The 13,397-nt window shown below is 39.5% G+C and overlaps 1 protein-coding gene across 1 annotated transcript in view; it reads right to left on the reverse strand.

Annotated features, from left to right (window-relative positions):
• The window catches only part of NRP1 (neuropilin 1), a 111,306-nt gene that overhangs the window by 39,974 nt on the left and 57,935 nt on the right, over positions 1-13,397 (reverse strand). The window contains exons 5-6 of the mRNA XM_086467495.1: positions 12,477-12,632; positions 9,571-9,737 (exon numbers count right to left, since the gene is read on the reverse strand). Coding sequence (XP_086323621.1) covers positions 9,571-9,737; positions 12,477-12,632 — 323 coding nt within the window. The remainder of the gene's footprint in view (positions 1-9,570; positions 9,738-12,476; positions 12,633-13,397) is intronic.

The following is a 13,397-nucleotide window of genomic DNA, read 5'->3' on the forward strand; positions in this document are numbered from 1 at the left end:
GAATTTGCTACACTGAGATATTTTTGAAAGTTCAGGTTTTGGGTTTTCTATGAAAAAATAGCAACAAAATGAGGAAAAAGTGCCAGTGTCTAAGATTTAATACTTTTTAAGCCTAATTTCACTGGCAATTGGAATAGGTGTATAACCTGTGTCACATAGAAATACATGTATTTTCTTGTGATCAGCTTTCTCATCTTGGAAAATCAGCACAGTCTCTTTAAATCAGTCAGTCATCCACAGGAGTCTGCATTCATTTATTCTCTGTTAAATGGAACTGTCAGTTTTGTTGCACCAAAATTCGATTTTCTATTTCATACACATTGTGTATGATGATTTTAATTTACTACTGGGTCACCAAGCAAGTCACTGCTTTTTAAAATATGAGTTCCTACCACCTTCTAGAAAAATGTCAGGTAGCTGCAGTTAGATGGTGTGGTGAGGGTACTGCAAATGTACGGTGAAAAATGAGAAACAAAGACTAAGCACGCAAGGATCAGTTTGCTTTTTCCTTGGTATGTCCCTCGTAGCTCTGAGGAAATGCACACGTATAGATTAAATACTTCTGAAGCTGTGATTTGGAAGACTTGTTGCTGAGAGCGGTGCTCTTGTCCCATGCCGGAGAAGGAAGGGGGACAGCAGAAGGGATGGTGCAGGCCAGAGACCACTGAGACAATTTCCCCCTGGTGCTAAAGCAAACCAGGGACACTGCCTGCCCCCAGCTCTGCCCTTCTCTCAACAAAGCCCACTCAAACTCCAGCCACAGGGATTTCATTTCCAGGGTTTCTTTAGCCAGCTAATGGTGCCTGGTTTATGTATCCCCCTCTGTCACCCTGAAAGGTGCTCTATCTCCAGCTAGGTAAAGAGCAAAGCTATTGATTTTTAAGTGCTGTGGCTTTTAAAAAGAAACATAGGATGTATTTTCTTAGTTAAGCATATCATGAAAGGGGGGAAACACCCCTTTCTACGGTTTGATAACAGTATTTACGCTATGTAAGCCCTTCAGCCCATACCTTGAATTTAATAGGATTTGCAATGGAAGAGCCTGCTGCTGTCCCTGTTAAGGCTGAAAGCCACCTTAGTCTATAGTACAATAATCTATAACCTATGTATGACCAGTTAAAATATGCCATGGTTTTATATGTGGTAGGACAAATCAATATTTTCAGCAGCTTCAGAGGATCAACACCAGAAATGAGTTCAGCACAGGATGCTGCAATGAAGAGAAAGACCAGACTACACAGGTACAGCTGGCTGGTGGAAGTTACGTGTAAACAGTGCTTCTCTGATGAGAAGCCAGTTGTTCCTGAAAACAGAGGAATCGAACCTCAGCTTAGTGTTTGGTCAACTGTGTTTTCTCCACTAGCAGGTTTTGTTTATCAGACAGCTATGGAGTTTACTCTGATGCCTTTTTAAAGAGTTTTTTAAACCTTGAATGAAAACATTAGAGGTAAAGCAAAAATGGAGGTACTTCCTTGCTGAAATATATATATATATATATTTTTTTTTTTTTTTTTTTTTGGTGAGAAGAAGACAAATTGCTTTCTGAAGGGCAGGTATTTACCGCTTGGAAGAAATCTCATTTATCCTTCCACTTTACCTATTTTGCTACTGCTGTGAAAATGTCACCTAATGGGCAGAAAAGAATTAAACTGGAACAGAAAAGCAGGATGACACAAGGACAGGGGAGGCAAATAATAGCTCAGCAATAGAAAATTTGGAGTATGGATGCTGGGATGGGGAAGGGCCCATAGGACTCGTCAGCTTCATACTACTCGTCAGGTGTAGAAAGAGTGAATAAAAATGCACAATTGTCTCTGCAAAGCACTCAGCAGTACACCTATCACCTCCAACCCAGGGTCGGCCCCGTGAGAACAGAGACCTTTAGCTCAGTAACAACTCTGCTTATTATAACATGCCTCAGCTGTGCGTTCCTACCTACGGCTTTTTCTAGCCACTACCCTTAGTCACTTAACTTCTAGCCTTGAGCTCTACCTCACCCGCAGTTTGACACCTGCTTAGTCTTGTAGATTAATTTATTTCTGCTGGACTTTGAAAAATCTCCTTTTGAGATTCCTTCCTTCACATCTGCAGAAAATCCTGGCTGTGGTGGAGCAGATGTGTTGCAGTGCCTGGTAGCTGGGTGGGCAAGGCTGCTCAGCCCGCGTGGGGTCTGCAAGACATCTGAGAGAGAGCTCCCCTACTAAGTAGAATGGCACAAACAACTGATTTTTTGGCTTGATGGCAGTTTGAAAACCAGCAAACAATAACGAATGTTTTGAGTCAAGCCAAACATGTGAACCTGGTGAACGTAAAAAAAAAAAAAAGAGAAGAATAATTTTGTACAGTTTTTTAATTGGCTTCAATTTCTGTGAAAGAAAGTAGAAGAAAAAGATGTCATGATTTTAAAAAAATCTGTGGTATTTAGCTTAAAAACATATTTAAAGTTTTTAATTTCTTTCCCTCCTGGAACCAACTAGTGAAAGTGAGATAAATTTACAAAATTATTTTAGTAGATGCTGAATCAGTGCTTTTGCTGGACACATTTTTTATTCGCTATCTCAGCTCTAAAGGGCCATCTGTCTTGCAGCCGTTGAGGGGATGTAGGGCTGGACTGGGAAGTGGATGCATAAGTAATTACAGAGTTATATACAAACTACTCAGATCTCTGCATAATAGATCCCCTGAAAGAACTGAAACTATTATAATGATTAGGCTGGTAGTGGAGGCTCAGAGGGGCTCTGCTTCTGCTGCTCCTCCATATGTTGCATGCAGGATTGCTCGAAGCCATGCAGGACTCCCCTCTGTATTAGGGCTGATGCTGAAACATGTCAGAGGGAGGTAGAGAGGATTTTCTTTTAAACTGCATTTTGCACCTGCACTTCTGGAGCAATAAGGCTCAGTTCTCTGAGCATCCCTTCAAGCCTCCCCAGAGTGATAAATCTGTGGCTGGGAACTTTCTGGTACTAAAATAGCTCTTAAAGCACTTTGAATAATCAAAAAACCCTTCATACTTTGTAGAGCTGTTTTATTTCTCCCTCTCCCTCTCATCTAATTTCAGTACTTGCCTTTGTGAAACTCTACCATTTATTCCCATGTCACAGTAAATAAAGGTACGAATGTATCCTGCTGGGTCAATTAACCCTGGTTCTGCGCTGTGTCATAGTCTGTACCGGCTGTGATTTCCAGAAAGAAATATTCTTTTGTCATTCTTTGCCCATGTGCAAAGTATGTTAAGACCGTAAGATAACGGTAACACTTTTCCACACAAAACTAACTCTGCTTTTTGTAATTTCTGGAGTGCAGTTATAAACTGTAAAATGACATGAACCAAATACATGACTTGCATTGTAAAGTGGTAGAGCAAAGGACTGACAGTTTTTGTGCTTTCAAGTCAGTGTGCTTCCTAATGATGGGCAAGCCCCACCACAAAGCCTCTGAACTTCAGCTCTTAGGCAGTCCTTCAAAGGCTAGAAGAACTGGGAGGCTGAGGTTTCCCAGGTTTCATGTTATTCTATGCAGTAATATGATGCACTTCATTGCAGTATCAAACTCCAAGAGAAACAGAAATAATAAGAACAAAAATAATAGGCATTGTTGACTTGCACTTCCTTGAGCTTTCATGTGAAATATTTAGATAAGCTTGCTTGGTAAAATCAACTTAAACAGCTGCCTGATGTAAGAATAAACCTGTTAATGAGACAAATGTGCTGTGCAGCAGCACATATAAATACTGACTATATTTTAAAGTGAATACCTGATAAGGAAATAAGTTATGACATAGATGAAAGGTCAAGACACCAAATTACAGACTGCAATTATATTCAGAAGTGCTACAGGAATAAATCTGTAGTAATCTATATACCAGTTCACATCAGTGATGCATGCTTCTGGGTTATGCTTGCAAAGGAGCAAATAATGAAGAATGTACGTTGCTGCAAATGTAAAGGAATGAAGACAAATGTGGAAGGAAAATTCCATCTCAGAGGTTCCCTCTCATTCTGGTAAAGCAGTGTATACAAAAGAAGTACTTTAAATCAACGGAAGTATATTTTTCTTGAACGGGAGAGTTAGTGTTAAATAAACAACTGATATTTCAATCAATGGTGGTGAGGGGGATCTCCCAGGCTGCTTTTTGAGGAGGCCGGTTCTTACCTCTCTCTGTCCTTTCTCCAGATTCCTAAATGCTGCAAGATGCAGACGGAGAATTTTGCACCAGATCAGCTGATATTCCTAGGACAGACAGGTCTAGAGGTCTAGAAATGACTCTGCATAGTCATAGGTGCTAAAGGATGGGTGCAGGACGAGGTGGAGACGGGCAGGCAGAAGCCAGAGGGAGCGACCAGACCTGCTCCTTGTGCCACCCTCTGACTCTGGACATTTCCACGTGATACCAGATCTGTGTCCTGCTAAGAAACCCAGCAGTACAAATTTGGGCTGGATTAGCCATTTATGCCATATTAGCTAGAACACACAATAGGGAGTTCATCCGAGCGTATGGCCTTATGTCAGCTGCACAATGACAGATAATACTCAATCCAGAGTATAATGTCTATTTATGTTAACCCCCTGTTAACCTTTTTTGAACAAATTAGAACTGGCAGAGTGTGTTTATACCAGAGTAGTGCTTTTTGTTTTATGGCTGCAAAGTTTTGAACTGATACTAGGATTCTTCAAACTGGATTTATGGTTTTGTCCAACCCCAGCCATAATATGAACTGAAGATCTTGTGTTATTAACAAACATACTTTGCTTTCTGGGCAAGCTGGAGGTCTCCCTCAGTGTTACAGGATGAGAGAAAAATTGTGCCACCCAGAAACTATCATCCAGCTTGGCGGGAGAGTAAAGATTTGTGTTATATGCTCATTAGAAGAAACCTTTTGATAGAAAACACACAGATTCTGCAGTAAAAGTACCCAGAAGGTGTTGCTCCTTGCGGGTTTGAAAACCCACACCATTATGAGGACTGATGATAGCACAGGTTTCCAGTGACCCTGGTAACAGGCAATCAGTGTCCCTTCAAAACCACACACGTGGGTCTCAAGTGTCTTTAGCTGACAGCACCTATCTGGCTGGGTGCTTCTCCTGTGCTGCCCTGGGGGGCTGCTAGCCATGACCCATTGGGGTGCCCCTGAGGCACAAGGGCTTGCCATGCACAGCGGCCCATGGCTCCTGCTCAAAGACTTCAGAAATAAGATACAATAAGTTCCCAAAATATAAAGATTTCATATGTTACTTTTTCAGATGAGTGTAAACGTAACTGCTGTTCTTAAATGCAAACATTAAATCTACTCTGTAAAAACACAATTACTGCTGCCATGGCAGAAATCAGTCATCCCTTTTGAAGGAATGCCTTGAAAATGCAATCATAAAATCCCTGCATGTTATGGATTTCATTAACATTGTACTCCCCTAGGATTCCCAATTGCACAATAACAGGAGTTCTTTAAATTTTAAATACCACAGACAGGAACAGTTTCACTAAAAACAGATGTGAAACCCTCACACTGGCCTTCTTACTGGTTCTAAGTACTGAAACTGGCTGGTAATTGATACCTATTAACATGTTTGTTGTTCAGATTACAGAAATGGAAACACTATACTATTTTTCCTGTGAAAGGATATGTTAATGAGGGACAGTGACTTACGTTGCAATAGCAGTTCCCTGCCCTTGATTAAATTAAAGGGAGGATGTTTTTATTTTTTATTTTAAATTATGCTATTTCACACTGAAGAGCAGTTGAGTGTGTGAAACGTAAGTGTAATAAACAAGTAGGCTGAGCTTAATGTTGAGGAGCTAATAACATCTCATATGACAATAAACTAACTTTATGCTTATTTTTGGCAGCCCTTGCCTTGTGCATATTTTTATTCCATTCATATTAGAAAATCCACAGACTTTATTAATGTGTTTTTAAAGAAGAAATTCAATCTGGAGTGACTCTGTTTCTGATTATGGAGTCACTCCAAATCTCAAGTTAGTTGAGCAATTTTCCAAAGTGTGTTTGAGGATAAAAAGAAAATGGAGAAATACTGTGCAGACTTATGATGTGACTGTGCTATGGATATTTGGAATCTAAGCTTTCACATTTATTTCCAAACAACTAAAGAAAGGGATGGACAGGCAGCTGTCGCTTAGCAGAGCCCGGTAAGCAGGCAGCATTCAGACAAACTCAGGAGTTATTACCTTGTCAGCCACAAAGAAGCAATCTAGTTTTTCCACCAAAGAATGGGTTCCACATCCACAGATGGAATTAATGCAAATCCATTACTAACAACAAGCCAATACTATTTTCCTAACTCTTTTCAGTGAAATGGTCCAAAAGACGTCAACACCTCAAAGGAGACAATCATATCTCATGCCCTCTAGACGTCCTCTATAGATACCAATCTCCCTTTGCTGATACTTAACCGAGGTTTTCTGTTTCTTTTGTCTTAGCAAAAACATTAACCTTGAAGGGAAGGGTAAAAGGAAGGGAAAGGAGAACTATAATATTTCCCCTATACAAAAAAATGATACACTAAGGCAATTAGCATTTGGAGCTGAATTTTCAAGCTGCTTTGCCCATGTGTGATTATACATATCTAACATATATGCCATAGTTGCACATGCATATTAGCAGTTTGAAGGCAGACATCACTACTTAACCATCTGCGGCGTGTGTGTAGGTATGGAAACCCGCAATCGTGAAAAGATCAACGAATACTGATACACACAAAAACTTTGTCTCTCAGACAAGGGCATATAGGCAGAAATTTTCACTTTAAAACTTCCAAGTTCGGCACTGCTCTATCCTTCAGACTCTTTTTTGCTATTAAATATTTTTTAGGGTTCTTACACCATGCAACAAAAATCCATTTACACTGTACTGCACAAAAGCAAATACTTCACATAAATGACTAGTTTACAATGGCATACAGAACAAAACAGAACAAAGTGACCTCAGTCCTTCATACACAAGTGTCTTCCTCCTTTTATAAAATATTATGATTTTTTTTCCCAGAGTTTTTTATTAGTTGTGTGTCCTTGATTGTTTGTCTATAAGCTCTTATGGAGATGAACATCTGGTCCTGGGGATATTTCTACAGAGGAAACATGAGATTTCACTATTTTATCCAGATACAAACTCTCAACGTGCTTACTGCCAATGGCATCAAGCCTTTGTAGAAGATGGCGGTTCACATGTGCGAGGACCCTGTTATTGTGGCACCTGATGGTCTGAAGGGCTTATCACCCACCTCAAGATTGTCAATTTAGTTTAACAGGAAAGCACTTAGAACACATTTGGAAGTTTGAATTAGCTATGTTAGTATTGAATTAAACCACAGCAAGTAAGTATAAGAATATCCTCCTGACACAAATGGAACCAAAGATGATTTGTACCTTTTGAAAAGCCAGAGGATGGCCTACTCAATCTCCAAACTAGCTCAGTTGCTTCTGCTGCATAGGTTGAGTGGTGGAAACAATTAACAGTTCTGCAACATGTGTTAAGCACACCTATTCAGTGCAACGAATTTTCAAGAAAGACTTTGTAGGCTCAGTCCTGTAAACAAGACCCAGCTCTGCATCGAAGCCTGCTACAGCCTAGTTGCTCTGTCATGAAGTCCGCCTTGGGGGTGCCAGTCCCTCCACATGGGCCCTGGGCAGTGGAGGCGCTGCCCTAGGGCTAGACTGCTCAGGGAAATGGTTCATGCTGCCTTTTCCAAACTGGGGGCTGGGTGAACTAGGTGAGAGCTGTGGCCAGAGCAGTACGGCATACAAATAACCACCAACTTCTCGGCTGATGTGGAAGCTGTAGGCAGCATAAAGCTGCCAAAAATTATGCTCAGAGGTTGTTTCAGCCCCTGAGCACCCTGGTTTATGGTGGAAGGCAAAGGAGTCTGAGAAATTCATGGGCAGGAGGCCTGAGGTACCCTGAGCTGTTTTAAGCATAAACTCCAGAGTAGCTTGGATTCTGTTATGCATTTGTTATTAAAAAAGTTAATGGTTAAAAAAAATCCTTTGAAACTTTTTCTCAGAAAGATCTAGTTCTAAGTGAAAGGATTAAGCTATATATATATGTACGTAGTCATCATAACTTAATAAAGTTAATAAGCACACAGAACACATGAATGAGATTTGACTAGCTCTCTTGTTTTGATTATCCAGTCATAAATGTGTAAGTGACAGCAGAAAAGAAGGAAATAAAGAAAAAGTGGTGGCCCTCCAACCAGATGAAATACATGGAATTTGATTCTGATGCATTCCACCCTTTTTCCATATGCATTCCATGGATTGCAAGTGGCAATGATTAATAACAAGCCTTGCACTTCGATAAGGCTGAGGAGACTTTAACATTTACTGCTAAGTAAAGAAAAAGGATCAACAGATTTTTTTCTACTCTGAAGTCTGATTAGGTCCATCATACACAATTACCAAGTTGCCAAGAGCTCAGGATGTGTAGGGGCCCCTAAGCAGGACACCTGAGAGTCCCATTGTGTGCCAAGGATCAGAAATGAAAGATTTCCCCCTCTTTCTTCCCTTTACTAACTACTACTCAACATGTTTTTAAGGTTTCTTGCAGACAGCAAACCTCACAGGAAGCACCGATGTGAATATTTGTATGGACGGCTAATAAGGCATTGTTTTTATATGTCAGTTAGTAATTTCCTATAGAAAACAACAGAAGCAGGAGGAATGTTTCAAATATATGAACAAGTTTTCAATATTAGTAATATTGATCTAATATGCTCAAGCCCTTCTTGTAGCTTTTGCCAACAGAAATAGAATCTAGGTTACAACTAAGAAGTGTAAGTCAACCTACAATTAAGACAAACGAGTGGTTTTTTCACCCAATGATATTACTCGCCTGCTAGTATAAGATATTTGTATACAGTAATTCATATGAATAATTTTAACCTGTTCAGGAGCCATGCACACTTAAGCTATGGACCTGATAATAAATAGCAAATAACAAGCCCAAGTAGACTGTCTAAACTCAAGGAGTCTCTTCATTGAGACAAATGCTTGCGTGATTTCTCCTGTTTCGCAGAGCAAAGCTGAGACAGCCAATCTTGCTAATGAATGTTGTGTTTAAGGATGTGGAAGAATAGCCACTAGACAAAGACCACTTAACTTATTTCATGTGTAACATATTCTAGAAGGGACATAGGTCTTCTGAGGTGAAATCTGAGTGCATGAAAACACCATGCTGTATTAATGCTTAACTGTAATCAGCTAGAGACATAGCACATGCTCAGTTTACTGGGACATTCCACTTTAAGTGCATGTTAAACTAATATTGACTTTTCCACTAAACCAAAATCTCTGTTATTTGTGCCCAGAAGACTGAAAAAACAATAGATGTGGGAAGCAGAAGAATTAATCTTCCTGACCTTTTCTTTTTTTATACCTTTGGGAGTCAGTCTGTTTTTGTGTGTCTAATAGGGAATGTGAGCTATTCACTTGCAATGATTCCTAGATTATGTAGAAGTACTTTACTGTGTTATTTTTGTTCTTTCTTTTGCATTCTCCACATTCAATAAACTCTACAGAGTATTATTAATAATATCTTTAAAATGTTATCTTTTTACCTGTATCCATTCTCTGATAGAATCTTCCCCTGGGGTCCATCCATTCTCAGGGTAATTTAGCCGGGACCTTTCCGAAGACCACATAGTGCTGTACTGGGAGGAGACAGTGATTTGATCAGAGTGAATTTCTCCTGACTCCATACCTAGTGGTTCCATGCACTGGAAATCTGAAGAAAAATAAATTACCATCATTATTATGGTCAGCTTTTTGATTTAGACTTTGAACAATGAGAATGTTTTCCTGCTTTGAATATGAATATCTAAAGAACTTATTTTTATGTGACTTTGAATTCTTTAGCAACTTTAAGTGAGGCAGTATTGGGCTTATGGTGTCATTCTTAATATTGTCATTCAAGTTGCCATGGCAATTCCTGCAATAATAATGCTATACAAATATTTTTAGCCCAGTATTGTAGCCATTTCAATATAGGACAATAGAATTCTCTTTTCTAGGGTAGCACAGGCACTTCTGTAGATTCCTCATATAAACCAACGTATGTTCAACTCATAATTATGCACAAAGCCAGGAAAGGCAAATCAGATGACTGTATAAAATAATTTTATTTTAAAACTGTTTACTCCAGTACAAAAAGTATAAAATGTTCTAAAAACATTATTAAAATTCTAGCCATTCTCTTTGGATCCTGGAATGAAACAGATCAACAAAATTTAAATCCAAGTCAGAAGATTATTGACCTAAGGGAATTACCACCTTTTCTGTAATGTGCTGTATTTTAAATGAGTTGATCATCTCCATCCAATCTCTTTTTGTTGACACAAAAATTACCTAGATAATTTAGAATCAATTGACACCCTAGTCACTATACTGAGTTCAAAAATAAAGGATCCAACCCCTACTGAAGCAAGAGAGGCTGGTGGCTTTAGACAGATCCTCACACCCAGCTGCTCATGCACCCCCCTGTCAGAACTTTACCAACCCCATTGCAAGGGCAGGAGAAAACTACATGTGCTTACGCTGCTGTTCAGGGACTTCATAGTATATAAATATAAATATAATCAATTCCTTCGTTAGCAGTTTAAGGTAAAATACCAGCGTGTGAAGTCAAGGCTCTGACATTTGGGTACACGCTCCTTTTTATCACACCTTCTCCGGAGCTGGCTTATCTCTAACAGAAGGGTGGGTGCTGAGCTAAAGGTTTCAAAATCCATGAGTTTTGGGAAAATGAGCTCTTAATAAGCAAAGATCTGTTTTTGAATAAAATTTAAAATATTCTGAAAAAAAGGTTAAATCTTTTATCTGAGATCCAAAACCTTCTATTCAGAAATGCTATCAAGGTATCTTATAGTTGTTGTAGTTACGGTGCCCCATAATTGAATTATCAAACTTGTTGCCAAACTGCACTTCCCATGGCGTACCACCCTTTCCTTCATTTCTGTGCTACTTCAGTGTATTAGGGGCCTTGGGTGAAGTACTGAAGCTGAACTCCGTTAGCGTAAGGCCCAAAGTAAATTAACTTCTGGTTGGAATCAGGAGAGCCATAAGCCACTACAAAGAACGCAAGACATGGTAGGTGGGAGTCATATTAAAATAACTAAAAAGTAGGTGTCTAGTTTGATCTAGACTTGTGGGCTTTCCCTGTAGTCTACTGAGAGGGACAAGTATCTCCTGGGGACATCTCACATGTCCGAGACAAGTAGGCTGAGTTGTCCTCTGGAGGTGACCCTCTCTGTATTGACAACTCAAAGAGCAATGGTGGCTGAAATTAAGTGAGAGGAATCACTCCTTCGTCTAAGCCTGCATCATAGAAAATGTTTCCTCTTCTCATCCAAAAGGGTTTTCACACACACTAACTTCTGTTCTGGTGTCTGTGTTTAAGAGCTGAAGGCATCCCAGCATAGCATATACCATTAATTCTGACTCCAGTGTGATGATGCCTCTACAGCCCAGGGAGAATGACTCTGGAGACGGACACAGGTACCTAAGTCGCCTGTGCTAGCTAATGAAGAGGTAGGAGGAGCACCTACAGAAGGAGAAACCAAACTAGCTGGAGATACAATCTGAGAGAGATGGAGGAGGATGCTTCGCATCCACAGAGGCTATGTCCCGTTCCCTCTTCCTGGCTATGCACGTACAAGAAAGCTATTAATGAGGCAACGGGCAGAGGGGAGGTGGGGAGTAACAGCGATCATTTCAGTTTACTTATTTTTCTTTTGTTCCTTCTTTGACTTAAATAAGTACATCAGATCTGGGTGAATCTGCTCAAAACTCAGTAAGTTGCAGAAAGGATAAAGAGTTTCATTTTAAGTGTGTGTTTTATCATGGAGCAAAGCAAGGAAATCTTCAAGGACATGGTGTAACACAGCTCATTATTTTCCTGTGTCTCCCTCACTTCATTTCATTCTCTGTCCAAAGAGTAAGCATGAAAATGAGGCAACTGGGAAAAAAATATGAGATAGAGAACAAAGCTTAGATAGCTTATGAAATGGTTTAACAAGAGCACATATATTAAAAGTGTTCTTTTTATTCAAGAAATCGATCATCAAAGCTTATTCCATGTAATAAAAGAAGGCTTTGGATAGTGCATTCATTGTGCATGTTTCATTGTTTTAACGCAAGTGTTCAACTGCTTTGCATTCCAGCATTTCCTTGGTCAGCACAGTTTTTCACAATAATTATCCCAACTTCCTGGCAATACTGCGGAATAAAACTGTAAGGAGAATTCTGCTTCTTGCACGGCTTTTCAAAGGGCAGCTGTTCCTTATAAAAAAAAAAAAAAAGAAAAAAAGAAAAAAAAAAAGAAAAAAAAAAAGAAAAACAGAACCAACCCGTCCCCACCATCTTATTCATTCAAAGTTTCTTTAAAGTTTCATGCAACACCTGGTGTGCAAGAAGACATAACAAAGAATATTTTCCAAGAAGCTCTGTGGCATAGATAAATACTGACCTTCTGATACACTGCTCTGCGACACGCTGTAGTTTGCTGAGAATCCTTCTTTTGCTATTGCACTGTCGGTATAAAATACCATTGAAAGAATTCCTGTTGAAGACCGGACACGTCCTGGGTTGTTCTGCCCACAGTAACGCCCTATGTGTGGGCCAACTGCAAAGAGACAGGATGTAATAGTAAACTACCAGTTCTACTACAATAATAGATGCCACTACAATAGCCTACTAAAGACAGTCCCTCAGTAGTGAATACTGAACCTCTACAACAGTTCAAAATCACAATCTCATCAATAACTTAGTGGTGAACAATAAATTGCTTATCCTACCCTAGTAATCTTACTTCTAAAATGTTCCAGATAGCACTCCATAAACCTCTGAAAACGTAAAGAACCAGGATTCCAAAAAATGTCCTTTAAAATGTGCAAAGAAGGCAACGATGCACAAAATTACATGTACAACACACTAAAAGTATTTTCCAAAGTGTGACTTAAGCACCTATTTATGACAAGGAGTCTGAATGTCCTGATTTGCCCACCGAGTCTACAAGATGCTCTGGGAATAGGAGTTCAAACAGCACCTTCCAGGTTTTATGCTCAATACTGCAGATAATCTGTTGATGTTATAGCTAACTTAGAAGAACATTTTTGCACTCATATTGAGGCTGTGGCCAACGACTCTTTATGCCCTCCTGTTTAGGCTTTCATTGCACCCTCATAGAACTTTTGCCTATGTGCTCAATGTTAAAGAATACTGTAAAACAATTCAAGAGGAAAATCTGAATCCCTTCAAAAGAGCAAAGACTTCTTAAGTATATCTCTGTGTCACAGAACACACACACATACACACATACATGCTCTGTCTCAGTGTTAATAAAGTATAAACCAGTTTCTAATATTCTTCTGGATTTCCTGTGCAGTGA

The sequence above is a fragment of the Leptosomus discolor genome, chromosome 6 (genome assembly GCF_034619465.1).
Source record: "Leptosomus discolor isolate bLepDis1 chromosome 6, bLepDis1.hap2, whole genome shotgun sequence".
In the NCBI taxonomy this organism is placed as follows: Eukaryota; Metazoa; Chordata; class Aves; order Leptosomiformes; family Leptosomidae; genus Leptosomus; species Leptosomus discolor.